Here is a 16040-nt window from a genome sequence, read left to right as displayed (position 1 = left end):
TGGAAGAAAAGTTATGACCAACCTGGATAGCATATTCAAAAGCAAAGACATTACTTTGCCGACTAAGGTCCGTCTAGTCAAGGCTATGGTTTTTCCTGTGGTCATGTATGAATGTGAGAGTTGGACTGTGAAGAAGGCTGAGCACCGAAGAATAGATGCTTTTGAGCTGCGGTGTTGGAGAAGATTCTTGAGAGTCCCTTGGACTGCAAGGAGATCCAACCAGTCCATTCTGAAGATCAGCCCTGGGATTTCTTTGGAGGGAATGATGCTAAAGCTGAAACTCCAGTACTTTGGCCACCTCATGTGAAGAGTTGACTCATTGGAAAAAACTCTGATGCTGGGAGGGATTGGGGTCAGGAGGAGAAGGGGACTCCCGAGGATGAGATGGCTGGATGGCATCACTGACTCGATGGACGTGAGTCTGAGTGAACTCCAGGAGTTGGTGATGGACAGGGAGGGCTGGAGGGCTGCAATTCATGGGGTCGCAAAGAGTTGGACACGACTGAGCGACTGAACTGAACTGAAAGATTATTTTGGTATACTTGCTCCCATGGGGATTTAAAAAAAGGTCAGTTTATTGTGTTTGAATTAAAATTTTGGACCATGAAGTTACATAGGATTCTTCTTTCATTGTACAAAGAAACTCTGAAAGATCACCTTAGGTACATCTGTTTTTGTGTTACCGACCTCCCTGAAGTCTGCCTGCCTTCACCTTTGTTTTTCCCTTAGTCAAAAACTCCTTCCTCCCTGTTCAACTGAACGCAACATATCCAGCCTTCTCAGCCCCGCTGAAACGTCACCTCTTCCAGAAGGCTTTTCTGAACCTGCTCTGCAGCATCTCGGCCTCGTGTGGGCTGTGCTCCCCCTGTGTGTGATGTGAGACTGTAGGCCATGGGTTAGGAGGCCTTTTATTCTTCTTTGACTTCTAGGATCAGACTGCCTTGGCTGAGGTGTAGCAGCTCTAATGCAGCCCAAGTGACGGAATTGGCGGGGTGGGATTTGACACTGCTGCTTTTTTCCTGGTGATGGTGCGGAAATAAAATTATTCTGTATAATGATGTTTATATACCAAGTTCCTTATTGTTCAGTCCCTCAGTCGTGTCTGACTCTTTGTGACCCCGTGGACTGCAGTACACCAGGCTCCTCTGTCCTCCACTGTCTCGCGGAGTTTGCTCAAATTAATGTCTGTTGGGTCGGTGATGGTATCTAACCATCTCATTATCTGCCTCTCTCTTCTCCTTTTCCCTTCATTCTTTCCCAGCATCAGGGTTTTTTCCAGTGAATCAGCTCCTCACATCAGGTGGCCAAAGTATTGGAGCTTCAGTCTCAGGATCAGTCCTTCCAATGAATATTCAGGGTTGATTTCCTTTAGGATTGACTGTTCTGATCTCCTTGCAGTCCAGGAAACTCTCAAGAGTCTTCTCCAGCACCACAGTTAGAATGCATCAGTTCTTTGGCGCTCAGCCTTCTTTACGGTCTCACATCTGTACATGACTACTGGAAAAACCGTAGCCATGGACTATATAGACCTTTGTCAGCAAAGTGATGTCTCTGCTTTTTAATACATACACTGTCTAGGTTTGTCATAGCTTTCCTTCCAATGAGCAAGTGTCTTTTAATTTCATGCAGTAACTGTCTGCAGTGATTTTGGAGCCCAAGAAAAGAAAATCTGTCACTGCTTCCACTTTTTCCGCTTCTATTGACCATGAAGTGATGGGACCGGATGCCATGATCTTTGTTTTTTGAATGTTGAGCTTTAAGCCAGCTTTTTCACTCTCCTCTTTCATTTTCATCAAGAGGCTCTTTAGTTCTTCTTCACTTTCTGCCATTAGAGTGGTATCATCTGCATATTTGAGGTTGTTGATATTTCTCCCAGCAATCTTGAATCCAGCTTGTGCTTCCTCCAGCCCAGCGTTTCTCGTGATGTACTCTGCATATAAGTTAAATAAGCAGGGTGATGATATACAGCCTTGTACTGCTTTCCCAATTTTGAACCCATTGTTCCATGTTCGGTTCTAACTGTTCTTTCTTGACCCGCATACAGACTTCTTAGGTGACAGGTAAGGTGGTCTGATATTACCATCTTTTTTATGAACTTTCTAGTTTGTTGTGGCCTACACAGTCAAAGACTTTAATGTAGTCAGTGAAATAGTTTTTTTTTTTAATTCCCTTGCTTGCTCCATGATCCAATGAATGTTGGAAATTTGAGCCCTGATTCCTCTGCCTCTTCGAAACCCAACTTGTACATCTGGAAGTTCTCAGTTCAACGTACTGCCAAAGTCTAGCTTGAAGGGTTTTGAGCAAAACCTTGGCTCGCATGTGAATGAGCGCAATTGTATGGTAGTTTGAACATTCTTTGGCGTTGCCCTTCTTTGGGATTGGAATGAAGACTGACACTTTCCAGTCTTCTGGCCACTGCTGAGTTTTCCAAATTTGCTGACACATTGAGTGCAGCACTTCAACAGCATCATGTTTTAGGATTTGAAATAGCTTAGCTGGAATTCCGTCACCTCCATTAGCTTTGTTCGTAGTGATGCTTCCTAAGACCTACTTGCCTTCATACTCCAGGATGTCTGGTGTAGGTGAGTGAACACACCATTACGGCCATCCGGTTTATTGAGACCTGTTTTGTAGAGTTCTATGTGTTCTTGCCATCTCTTCTTAATCTCTTCTGCTTCTGTTAGGTCCTGGCCTTTTTGTCCTTTATCGAGCCCATCCTTGCATGAAATGTTCCCTTGATACCTAGTTTTCTTGAAGAGATCTCTGGTCTTTCCCATTCAGTTTTTGTCTATTTCTTTGCATTGTTCAGTTAAGAAGGCCTTCTAATCTCTCCTTGCTATTCTCTGTAACTCTGCATTCAGTTGGGTACATCTTTCCCTTTCTCTCTTGATTTCACATCTCTTCTTTCTTCAGCTATTTGTAAAGTCTCCTCAGACAACTGCTTTGCCTTTTTCTTGAGGATGGTCTTGATCACTGCCTCCTGAACAGTGTTACTAATCTCCACCCATAGTACTTCAGGCACTCTGTCCACCAGATCTAACCCCTTGGATCTATTTGTCACTTCCACTGTATAATTATAAGGCACTTGGTTTAGGTCATACCTGAATGGTCAGGTGGTTTTCCCTTTCTTCACTTTGAGCCTGAATTTGGCAATAAGGAGTTCATGATCTGAGCCACAGTCAGCTCCAGGTCCTGTTTTGCTGACTATAGAGCTTCTCCATCTTTGGCTGCAAAGAATATAATCGGTCTGATTTCAGTGTCGACCATCTGGTGGTGTCTGTGTGTAGTGTCGTCACTTGTGTTGCTGGAAGAGGGTGTTTGCTATGACCAGGGTGTTCTCTTGACAAAACTCTGTTAGCCTTTGCTCTGCTTCATTTTGTACTCGAAGGCCAAACTTGGCTGTTGTTCTGGGTGTCCTTTGATTTCCTACTTTCGCATTCCAATTCCCTATGAGGAAAAGGACGTGTGTGTGTGAGTTCTAGAAGGTCTTGTAGGTTGAGGCATAGACCTGGATTACTGTGATGTTGAATGGTTTGCCTTCGGGAATGAACTGAGATCATCCTGTCGTTTTTGAGGTCTTACCCAACTACTGCATTCTGACTCTCGAGTTGACTGTGAAGGCTACTCCATTCCTCCCAAGGGATTCCTGCCCACGGTAGCAGATATGATGGTCACCTGAATTAAATTCGCCCATCGCTGTCCATTTTAGTTCACAGAGAAGCTTTAAAAAATAGCTTGTTCCCTATGTCTATGTGTCTGTTTCTGTTAGGGTTACCAAAGGGGAAAGGGCTGGGGATAAATCAGGAGTATGAGATTAGCAGATACACACTGCCATATATAAAATAGATGAGCAACAAAAATTTACAGAATAGCACAGGGAACTATACTCAGTATCTTGTAGTAATCCATAATGGAAAAGAATCTGAAAAAGAATGTGTGTGTGTATATATATATATATATATATATATGTGTATATATATATATGTGAGAATAACCTTGGTCTACATCTAAAGCTAACGATATTGTAAGTCAGCAGTAGTTCAATTCAAAAAGAAAACAGCTTGTTCCTGTTCAGATTACTAATATCTAAATTCATCTGGGCACTTTGAGAAGTCAGGGTTGTTTCCTTGAGAACAGCTACTGTATTGCATAAACGTGCTTGGTCCACCTGTGGTCTAGGATAAGACCTTCATTCCCAGTCTGCAGCTCACTTATTGTCCGTGTGGATTTCTGCTTTGGCTCATGTGTAGCATTTGGTCGAGACTGTTATTGCTGGAGACGTCTAGGACTGAATTACTTTTTCATGCTAACTTGTCTTAGAGCTGAAAGAGAGTGCAAAACGTATTTTGTATTTTGCAGGTTTAAAAATCATGTTTAATTATTTTAACATCTAGTAGCCTGGGAAAAGATGTGAAATCTTCAACTCATAGATGAGAAGCCATGCTTTGCTGTAAAGAGAAAGTTGGACCAGGGATAGGAAACATGAGCTTAATTACCAGCCTTTTCTTTTATAGGTTTTTGCAATGCTATTTAACCACTTGACTAAAGGAGTTCTTCATAGCATGTGGACTGTGGTGTGATTAAATGCGTAAATCCAATTATGGATTTTAAAATTCTTTAGTGTGCAAATGAAACGATTTTTGAATGTAAGGTCCTGCTAGTGAGACTAGAAGGAGGGGACCGCTTTGCATGGTGTCAGCGTATGGGTCCCGGGGTATCTGTCAGTGTTGGCTATGTGTGGAGTTAGAAAGCAGGGAGATGTCGCAGTTCCTGCGGGGCTCCGGGCTGGGCGGGTTGGCTGTCGCTCACCAGCGGGGGCAGACCGTGCTGTGAACCGCTGGGGAGACCAAGGCAGGTGCTGAGCTCCATCCTGAGTCGCAGTTGGGGGTGCCGCGGGTGGGAGCATCTGCAGGGTAGCATAGCCTCGGATGGAAACAAGAGTCAGGAGCTCAGCAGAGGAGTCCAGGCCACAGAGGCACAGGCTTGGGAAATGAATCAGTCAGACCACAGAAACCGACTCCGGCTGATTTAAGCAGAAAAGGAATTTATTGAAGAGATGTTGGGCAGCTGACAGAATCTCGAGGAAGTCTTAAGAACCTGGCTCAGAAAGCAAACAAGTAGAAAGCGGACTTAGTAGCTTGAACCACAGTCAGAGTGTGTTCTGGAGAGAGACTGCCTGGCACTCACTGGCCCACCGCTGGCCGTGATGCTCGTTTCCCCCGGGACCCCTGGCCCACCCCGTGGCCGTGTGCTTGTTCCCCCGGGACCCCCAGCCCACCGCTGGCCATGGTGCTCATTCCCCCGGGACCCCTGACCAGTTCCCCCGGGACCCCCAGCCCACCGCTGGCCGTGGTGCTCGTTACCCTGGGACCGCCTTCCTCCGACCGTTCGCTGCCCTGCCTCGGGCAGGTGAATCCGCCCAAGTCTGGGTCGTATGCTGGCCCCCTGGCTGCAAGCAGGACCCCTGAAACTAGGACCTCTGGCCCTTGAATGACTTGAGTTTGAGCTGCCCAGGTCCACTTAAACGTGCTTGCTTTCTATAAATATGGACTCGATGAGCCACGCTTGGTTGACTCTGGTGCAGAACCGGGAATATGGGGCACATCCCCAGGACCAGCTGTAGAGTTACGTGCAGACTTGTGACTGTGTGGGGGCGGAGCCCCAGAGCCCCAGTGTTGTGCCAGGGTCACCCGTAACTGGCCCATTCGCAAACAGCCCAGAAGGGGTGAAATCTGGGAATGGGGTAAGGAAGCTCTGATGATGCTGAACAGTCAGAAGAACCCAGATGTCTCTATGGGAAACATCACGCTGTTGGTGGTGGGTGAGCCTGGGGGTGAGGGCCGAGGAAAGGATGGCCTGGGAGAGGTAAGCAGGGGAAGAGGGCCTGGAGGGGAGCTGAGCGGGAGCAGCCAGAGAGAGTGAGGAAGGCTGGGCGAGACTTCTAGGAACCACAGAAGGGGCAGTTCAGGAAGGAGGAGCTGGCGGAGGGGGTAAGCCAGCTCAGCACTCAGGTGCCAGCTTGTTACCCTTGGCGACCTCAGCACGAGCAGCCTCAGTGAGGGAGGGGCGGGCTGTGGGAGAGAAGTAGGGTGGGGCACAGATGGGGACGGGCTCTGGGCAAGTGCTCACCGAGTGGGCCTTGGCAGGTTGTTTTAAACACTCAGCACATCTATGTCCCTATATGAAAATGTGTAGTGACAGTCTCCACCTGGTACACAGGTATCCATGGGATAATCAGGTGCTTGGCACAGCCCCCTGTATGCTGTAAGTGTTCAATAAATGTGCGTGCTGCCAGTGGTACGTTCACCGGCAGTGTGGCTGCGAAGGGCAGAAGGGGGATTCGAGCAGGTGTAGAGCATCAGGGCGTCTGCTCAAGTGAGGGGGCCGTGAGTAAGTGGAAGAGGAAGTGCGGGTAAGGAGATGGTGAAAACCCTGGGGCGGGCAGGGCAGGATGGGGCTGGGAGGTGGGGGGTCGTCCTTGAGAGAGGAACACCTCCTCTGTGGGTCGAGAAGGTCATCAGCAACTTACGGTACAGAATGACGTGGAGGACTTTGGTCCTGGCCTTGGAGGGCTTGACCACCAATGAACTAGGTGGCTTGAAACCCCAGATCTCTCGTCAGGGAAAGTGTTGGTCGCTCAGTCATGTTCAACTCTTTGCAACCCCGTGGACTGCAGCCCACCAGTCTGCTATGTCCTTGGAATTCTTCCAGACAAGAATACTTGAGTGGGTTGCCATTCCTTTCTCCAGGGGATCTTCCTTATCCAGGGATGGAATCTAGGTCCCCCTCATTGCAGGCAGATTCTTAACTGTGTAAGCCACCAGGGAGGCCTTGTCCGTGAGGGTACCTCTGATTACACCACTATTGGTGTTGCTCCAAGAACTTCCCTTGGCTTCGATCTTGAAGCCCAGGCCTTCTTTTAGTGGCCTAAACTTTGGCTAAACTTTGTGCTTCCACTTCAGGGGGCCAGGTTCGATCCCTGGCCAGGGAACTAGATCCCACATCCCGCAGCTCAGACCTGGCGTGGCCAAATCAATCAATAAATATTAAAAAAAAAGAAGCAGCTAGGAAAATCTTGTCCTACCAAGTGACTTTTTCTCCCTCTGTGGGAACTTAATGGGGAAGAATGTGGATTTCTGCCTCCATTTTTAAGTGGTTGCTTGCAAGTTAATTAATTTACCAGGAAGAATGACATTTCTAACTTAAGTAGACATGCCTGTGTATTTCATATTTTTTCCTTTCAGTAAACTTCTGGGGAGAAGTATTTTTTTAATTTAAAGCAGAGAGCGACTGGTAGCATCATGATTATGATATTATAACTCATGTAGCTACAGAACTCATTTCATCAGTCATGGAGCCTGGGCATTACCACAGAAGGCCGTCGGACAGGGATGGGTGGGTCCCAGGAGTCCTCACGGCGGCAGTGCTGCTGGTGGCAGCTGCAGGTCTTGCCCTGAGGCTGCCCGTCTGACTAGAGGCTGCAGGAGGCTGGGGCTTCCTATATCCCTCCAGGGTGGGTGCCAGGCCACTGCATAGAGAGCCAGTACTGAATTCTTCTAGGACCCCTGGGAATGGCAGCTGACTCTCAGAAATCCCTATTTCCTGCTCAGGGCCCAGGGGAATTAATAGTGCAGAAATCCCTACCTTCTGAGAGGTTTCCCAGCTCTGGGATCTGAATAGGTGCTCAGCTTCTTAAGAGAAAAACAGCCCAGTAAGTGGCTCATTAAGGAGCTCATTAGCATAACCTGTTTTTCCTCAACATCTCAGCCGTCTTAGACTGCTGCAAACTTTTCATCCTCATCCAGTGCCTAAAGCCATTGTCGTGGTTGACCTTAAAAAAAAAAAGTGCTCTTTCTCTCCGCCCCTCCGTTGAAACAGTTTGGCTATAAAAGGCAGCTGGCTGTAGGTGGCGGGGCTTCGAGAGGCAGATGAAAACCGGTCCATTTAGGAATGTGGGCCACCGGGCAGCCCCACCCGCCCTTCGGTAGTCGCTGCTGTTTCTCAGATCCCTGCTAGAAGACGAGGTTCCTTCCTCCCTGGTGGGGGACAGTGGCAGCCCCCACAGGCTTGTGGACTGCTGCGGTTTTCCCAGAGACCAGTGAGACCTGAAGGAGAAGGTCCGGCACAGGCCCTGCAGACCCCACGTGCTGCTCCCACTCTCGGGGTCCAGGCGCCGTCTCAGGGCTGCCCCCATCCGCCCGCCCCCTCCTCCCTGCTCACACCCCCTCCTCCCTGCTCACACCGCCTCCTCCCTGCTCACACCCCTTCCTCCCTGCTCACACCCCCTCCTGTCTCTGCCCTCCTCACTCTGCCGCTTGCTTGGCGCCACCAGATGCTCAGATGGCGTTCTTCAGAGTGACCTGTGCTTCTTGAAGCCGTTAGCCTGGCTGGAGGCACCTCCAGGGTAGCTGTCCGTGGAGCCCCAGCCAGGAAGCCCTTCAGGACTCTTGCAGGAACTTTCTCCTTCCCTCTCTTTGTACTGTCTTGATCTGTGAGTTTTGCCTGTTGGCACGTGAGCCTGGCCTTCTGCATCAGATTTGGAGGGGAGGCTTCTCTGAGCTGGCTGCGCCCCCCACCCCATGCAGCCGGATGCTCTGAACTCAGGGGGCTGCTAGACTGGAACCAGCCTCTGAGCCCTGACGCTTGTTCCCAGGATGGGAGCCTTGGTCAGATAACAGCTGTGAATGGCCAGAACAGTTGCTTAACAGAGTTAATTCATTTTTATACCTGTTATTGGGCTGAATTTTTTAAAGGGTGTGCCTGATATTGGCAGATGGATATAATTTTCCTATGATGTAATTTACATCTGAGCCTTTTCTAAGGATCTTGGCACATCCATCCCATCCCCCTTGAGGACGACCGAGGAGACCAAGCCTCGTATCACATAGGAGCTCTTGGATGGCACCTTCTCCCTTCACTTCTCATTTCCAGGGAAATTGTTTCGTCTTATACTAGCCACTTTTTTGAACTGTGTTTCTTTATTTTATATACAGAGATAAATAATGGCCAAAGTTTGTTTGAAAAAAAGAGAGAGAATATAAGGTCAGATACTTTTAGGCAAAGATACTCTTTCAAAAACGCATGTGTGGAATTCCTTGTCCACATGTCCTGCAGCTGAGGAAGGCATGGCTCTTTGCAGGAGGTGGACATCTGCAGAAAAGTGGGGGGGGGGCGACAAGGGGGCCCCTACATCCAGGGCCTTGCCTTGGTTGCTGTTACTGTCCTGTTCTGGCCCTGTGCCTGCCCCTGCTGAAGGTGCCAAGTGGGCTCTCCTTTTACACACTCTCCTTGTGTAACTTAATCCAGTTTCCAGATTGTAAAAGTAAGTTGAGCTAAAACTGACCAAAGGAGAAAGATGTATCTGTTCTGTGACTTTTAGAAGAAATATTGACATGGTTTTATTTCTCCATTCTAAGATCTCCGACTTCTTTGAAGCTAGAGAAATTATGGCTGGTTCTACCCTTTTGCTTCAGGTTGACCCTTAAATGCCTTAACTTTCACTGAGTATGAAGAATTTCCCGATTGTGTGCTTTAGTAAACTCTGTGGTGGTATAAGACAGCCCAGGTTTCTGTTTCGCTCGATCTATTCACAGGTAATCACTGCTGCTCCATTTGGGACTTCAAAATACTAGGGTCAGCTTTGCTCCAAGCTCAGCTGGCTTCTCCGTCTGTTGCCATTGCTTTTTCTGTTACATGAGAGTCATCCTCTTAGTATTGCGTTATGTGCCAGGCGTGACGTAAAGACATCATGCTTTCATTTTAACCTCCTGAAAACTATAAGGCAGATCCTGTTGTCATTTTCATATTGCAGGTACTAAGTGACTAGTTCGTTCAGTACTAGACTGTGACGGCTCCAAAGCTGCTCCCGCTCCTGGCAGAGGAACTACCTTGGTTCCTTGGGTAGCTCACAAGAACTTGCATAGACTTGAACTCCGAACAGGGTTCATGTTTTTGACCCAGACAGATCTGCATTGGAGTTTTGGCTCTTCCTCTTAGTAGCTGTGTGATCTTGGGTGAATCACTTAAGTCCTCCAAAGCTCGTCTTCATTCAGAAGTTGTGTGTGAAATCTGACGATAAATTCACCTTCAGTATGCGAGGCATGAGGTGGACTGTCTTTGACTCTTTCACTTTTTACTAATACATCAGCCTGACTTTTCTAAGGTAATTTTTGGCATGTGAAGTTGCCTGTTTTCTCTTTTTTCTGGAATGCTGAGCCGTGGCCAGCTCGGTCTGTAGAGGGGGTGACTGTGGTGCCTCTGATGTTGGCAACTCTTTATGACCATTGGCCTCCTGTGGCTTTTCAAAACATTTCTGGAGGCAGCTGGGTGTGTTTGTGGCCTGTTTTTGCAAGCAAGTCATGGAGTTAGTCTTGGCCTTTTAGGGTGTGAGAGCGCCCAGGAAGTGGCGTACCTGTAACTGCCTGACGTGGACACAAGGAAGGAAGTTGGCAGATGGGAAACTGAGGTGCCACCTTCATTATTAATAAGGATGGTGCTGGGTGTGGAGTAAAGGAGACACAGATGAGAGAACAGATGGGATGCTAAGGAGCGAGGGTGGAGGAAGGGAAGCTTAGGTGCAGTCAGAAAAGGGGAGGGAGGAGAGGCTGCAGGCAGGATTCTCCCTGTGAGGTAGGGTTTGGACGGGCTCTCTGGTCTCTGCACTGTTGCACCTTCGAGACAGCCGGGAGCCGGCAGCTGTGGAGCTCAAATGTCTACTCCGCCAGCCTCTGGATCGTGCTCGGCGCAGGGCTACTTGTGGGAGGAGGAAATGGAAAGATTGTTATTTGGGAGAACTTGTCTCTTTAAGAACAGCTATGTATGCTACATTTAGGAGCTTCTCTAAATTAAGTATTTTTGGAATACATGGATTTTGAGATCTCATATGACTCTGAAGTAAGTCAGAGAAACACAAATATATGGGGAATCTTAAAAAAAAGGATACAAATGGACTTACTAATATTTACGAAACAGAAGCAGACTCACAGAGCGCAGTTATGGATTCCAGAGGGGAAGGTTGTAGGCAGGGATAGATTGGGAGTTTGGGATTAACGTGTACACACTGCTAGATTTAAAATGGATAAAAAAAAATTACTTTAAAAGGTATATGACAGTTAATAGTTTCTTGATAGACACACATATATTTTATATTATATATATTATATATTTGTATGTAGTTTTTATATTTTATGTCTTTATTCATATATATCATTGTGGCTTATTTTTAATGCATCTTTTGGGGTTTATTTCTGTTTTTTGATTCTGAAGGAAAATGAAATCATAATAGTGATTAACAACTGCTGAAAATATGACCTGCTGTGTGATATTTTTTTTTGCTTTGTTAATCTTAAAGATAAAGACTTGGTGATGGTTTCAGTCTGAAGAGGCAACCCTTGCTCCCAGCCCTTTTCCTGTTATAACTAGTCTGATGAAAGTAGAGGGCAGAGCTCCTTCCCTCTCCAGCCCCCTACCCTCAACTCCCATCCCTGTGTTTTTTCTTGATTTGGGGCTTTTGAAAATAGATGTTTCCTGAATTCATCCTGAAATGAAGCCCATTCAGAATTAACTCTGTCTCCATTTTTTATCTGAATGCTTATAAAAGCTGTGTATTAACCATGATCTAAGAGTATCCCGGGCTTCCCTGGTGGCTCAGTAGTATCAGTAGAATCCGCCTGCCAATGCAGCAGGACACTCCGGTTGATGGGGAAGATCCCCTGGAGAAGGAAATGGCAACCCGCTCCAGTATTCTTGCTGGAAAATTCCATGGACAGAGGAGCCTGGTGGGCTACAGTCTGTGGTGTAGCAAGAGAGTCAGACAAACGTTGGCGACTTAAATTTTTGCAGCTGTAGAATTATATTAGACTTCAAATAATTTAACTGTTAACATTTTATCATTTAAGATCTAGCTCAAACTCATGTTTTAGGGAGTAAAATTATATCTCATGAGAGCTATCAGCCTAAGTATATAGCCTCTTAACTTGGCATTCAACAAAAGCATACAACAGACAAAAGTTAATCTGTGTTTTCTTTTCTTTTCAGCTTCTCAGACAAGCTATTTAGTGGAAAAGGCTTACATTTTCAGCCATCAGTTCTAGATTTTGGAGTTCAGTAAGTATTTTCTCCTTATAATTTTTAGCAATTTATTACTTACACTGTTTGCTTTCAGGATATTTTTTATATATGTATGATACTAAATATATTTTAAATAGATAATATAAAGAGATACTGTTCCTAGAACTTGTTGAAAGGAACTTTTTTGTGAAAAGGAGAGTATGAGAGTTATTTTAGTCCTTTCTTTAGTTTTTAATAAATATGTGTTATAATTTAAGTCTGTGGCACTACATCCTTGTTTTTCTGAAACAAAGCAGGCTATTTTTTTAATGAAAACTCTGCATATCAATGGTTGCTGACTTTTTAAAATTAGCTTCACTTATTCACTTGTTTTTACTACTCCTTGTGCTTTGGGATTCAAAACTAGACATGCATTAGTTATTGAGATTGGGGCTTGGGGAACAGGTGGGGAAGACAGAGTGGAAGCTGTAGTTCCTTTCAGTACATCTTGTTGAGAACCACGAGGTGAAGGAGGTGACTCGAGTGTGAGGTGAGGGACTGATTTGGGAACTCAGAAATTAAGGAAGAGAAGGATGCGGTTGTTCTCAGGAGGGAACTCCAAGCCTCATGCTGTTGCCGTGAAGTTAAGATGTGAAGTGTTAGACTCCCTGGATGTAGAACTTTGCTGTACTGAATAGATTCAGTTTCATGTTAATAGAGTTTCAAGGTGGAAGTAAAAGAGTGTTCCAGGATTAAAAACTCTGCTTGTTTCAGCATCCTACAACATCAGTTTTATGAAGAACTTTTCTGAGTTGCAAAAAAAGTTATGTGAGTGAAATAACCGTGGTGCTAGGAGAGCATCTGGGGTGAGTTAGCGGTGCTCGCCTGGCGTGTCCTCCTTCATTCATCTGGTTTCCTTCTTTCCATTTCCTTCTGATCGGCAGAAGATCAGAGCTGCAGTGAAGAATAATGAATTTTAAATTTAGAAGTACATTGTTGAGCTTTTTAAGGAGAGTGTATAAAAGGAAAACGTGATAAAAGTGCAAAGGGAACTCGCTGTATTTACAAGATTCTGGGCATTTGCTTTTTTGTTTTTGAATTTTTATATTTTTACTCTTAAGTAAAGAATGAGCTTTTATAGTAAAACCTCATCACTTTCAATTTCCAAGAGATTATTTTAACTTCTGTCAAAAGTATGGTTAAGAGAACTCGTAATGCAGGACCTACTTGTATATTGTAGATTGGTAGATATCATAAGAGGGATAGCAGTAAATACAGTTAGACTGTGATTGCAGTTCCAGTTCATAGGACACTGGCTGTCTGTAGTATATTGACTCTGTCAATATAAAAATCCTGCAGTCAATGCCCATGTTACTTAGCTCTGCACATCAGTTCCTGGTTCTGATAGCGGTTAAGTCACGTTGAAAAGAAATGTTTAAAAGGTTACTAAGTTTTAGACTTGAATCACCTTTGGATGATTCAGTTTTGTTTATGTAGTAGTTTACACTTCTAAAATGCAATCTTATCTCTTGTGAGTTGAGTCTTATATCAATCCTGGAAGGACAGTGGAGATAGGTGTTACCTGAAAAAGAGAGAATTATTTCCAAATATCTCTATATTTGAGCGTGTACTATAGATGCTCATATATTTGGGCTGAGAAATAATGCATTTTTTCCCAAGGCTATTGGTTATTTCACTAGAAGTGGCTTTGATTTCTAAGCTAGTATGCTCTATGCTATTTTTCTCATAACTGAGATCTAGGATATGGTTATGGGAACATTATTTTTTGCTAAAGTTTAAAACAGTCATTCAGTGATAACAAAATACAGCCCCCCAAATTAGTCAGGTTTTATCTTACTTCTAACAAATGGCCCAATTTATAGGCATTAGACACACTTTAACCAGCACGTTCTCATTTCATTTCTGCCCTAGGTCAAGTTTTGCTATTGTTTACTTTGACGTTGACCTTGAGCAAACCTCATCCCTTCTCACAGCTCTAGTTTCTCTCTAGGATACAGAATCAGGATCATGTTATTCTGTTACCCTCTGCCTGCTTCTTAGGGTTTATTTTAAGGGTTAATATTCTTCTGGTCCTGAGATTAAAAGTGCTAATCATTCATAAGAAATTTTACTCGTTCTTTTGTAGTATTAATAGAGTATCTTCCAGTTGTCACTCGTGAAGGAAATTCTTATCCTCATGACACTTTTAAAAATAGAGTTTAAAAAAATAGGATAAATATAGCACAGTGGTAACTAGGTTTTGGCCAGCATTTTCTCTTAGGTCTGGTGAGGATTCTGGGGGATATAGCTACTGGACTCTGCAATATGGCAGTTTTGTGTTGCTCTGGGAGACATTCCTGTCTTTTGAAACTAAAAATCTTGTATTGCAACAATGTGAATGAGATAAGTATTAGTAACTTTGCTGATTGATTCATATTATTCACTGAAAAACCTAAAATCATGGAAGTTTTTATTTAATTTAATTGAGGAAAAAGGCAGATATGAGCCCAGTAGTCCTGAGCTAGGGCTTTCTGAGGTGGCCTGCTATATATGATAGTAATAGAAAATTTTTAGTTGTATTATTTAAGAACACTCTAAAAAAATCAAAGTTTTAATCACACTGATATGTATTTTATTTGTTAGTGGTTGTTAAGGACTTTTAAAATACATATTGGATATATTAAGCCTTCAGTTAAGACTTGTGATGAAAAGTAGGAGGCAAAGTTGAAAGAAAGATTTAAGGAATCGACGGCGAATACAGTATTTTGGAAACCACATTGTTTGTAAGAGAAAGAGTATGCACTTAATTTTTCCTAAAGCACACATTTTTAATGTCAGAGAAATTGGAACGAAATCAGAGAAACACAAATATAGTGTAGATGATTTTTTGCTGAATTTAGAAATATAGTTTTATTTCTGGGCCATACTCATGAGAACTGTCTGTCTGGGTCTCTGCCACTGAGGGTGTTAAAACTAGAGAGATGACTTCAGTGAAGTTTTTTCTGGCTATCTATTTATCACAACACTTAACTAGAGTGAATTTGGTATTGGGTGGTAGGGATCAGAGTAAATGATGCCAGGAAATGTTGCAGGTAGCTCCAGGTAGGTGGGCCAGAAACCAGTCCCTTTCCTCTTGCAGTTCTTTGTGAGAGCCCGCCTTGTAGACAGAGATCCTTGCTGAAAAGATTTGGCATCAGGGCCTCCTGATTAGGGTATTTGCTGAAGAACAGAAACTCTTACTGCAAGGGTCATGGAAAGTTTTGAAAGTATATATAAAACTTTTGTGTGCATATTTTGGATGGAGGAGCCAAAGCTTTCATTAGAGTTTTCTGAAAGACTCATGATTTAAATGGATAAGAGCCAAAGCTAGAAAGTGCTGTAGAGTTTTCATTTCTCTCAGAAGAATGGTGTTTAATGATTAAGTTTCCTTTTATAAGACGTAATAAAGTCTCCTTGCTAGTTAAAATCCATTCCCCCCAAAAGTCTATTTAAATTTATTACTCATTAAATGAACCCTAAGAAGATTGGGTTTTTCTATGAGGACAGTTTCTTTTCTAAATATATTTTCATTCAAATTAGAGACCCATGTCAGACAGGTACCTAGATCCCTTCAGGTGTTTTTTGCAAGCACTTAACAGCCTGTGCATGCTAAGTCGCTTCAGTCGTGTCTGACTCTTTGCGACTTTGGACTGTAGCTGGCCAGGCTTCTCTGTCTGTGGGGTTTTCCAAGCAAGAATACTGGAGTGGGTTGCTCTGCCCTCCTCCAGGGGAACTTCCTGACCCAGGGATCGAACCCCAGTCTCTTATGTCTCCTGCGTTGGAAGGCAGGTTTTTACCACTAGCGTCACCTGGGAAGCCTGTTTAATGGCCTAGAAGGGTTGAATTCTAAAACAAAAATCAGTGGGGTGCTGCTGTGGGTTGGCGTAACAGTCTTAAAAAGTTTTTGGACTCTTTGTGGATAGAATTAGCAATAAGATTATTCTATTAGCAAT

General features: G+C 44.4%; 1 protein-coding gene across 2 annotated transcripts in view; it reads left to right on the top strand.

The window, feature by feature from the left end:
- Positions 1-16040, top strand: part of TMEM131L (transmembrane 131 like) — a 172735-nt gene that overhangs the window by 76701 nt on the left and 79994 nt on the right. For both annotated transcript variants that reach the window (XM_040251419.1, XM_040251420.1), the window contains one exon: positions 12037-12105. In XM_040251419.1, the coding sequence (XP_040107353.1) occupies positions 12037-12105 (69 nt within the window). The remainder of the gene's footprint in view (positions 1-12036; positions 12106-16040) is intronic.

This window comes from Oryx dammah, unplaced genomic scaffold (assembly GCF_014754425.2).
Source record: "Oryx dammah isolate SB20612 unplaced genomic scaffold, SCBI_Odam_1.1 HiC_scaffold_12, whole genome shotgun sequence".
Taxonomy (NCBI): Eukaryota; Metazoa; Chordata; class Mammalia; order Artiodactyla; family Bovidae; genus Oryx; species Oryx dammah.
The sequence above is the reverse complement of the archived record's forward strand: the minus strand, read 5'-3'. Positions and strand labels throughout refer to the sequence as shown.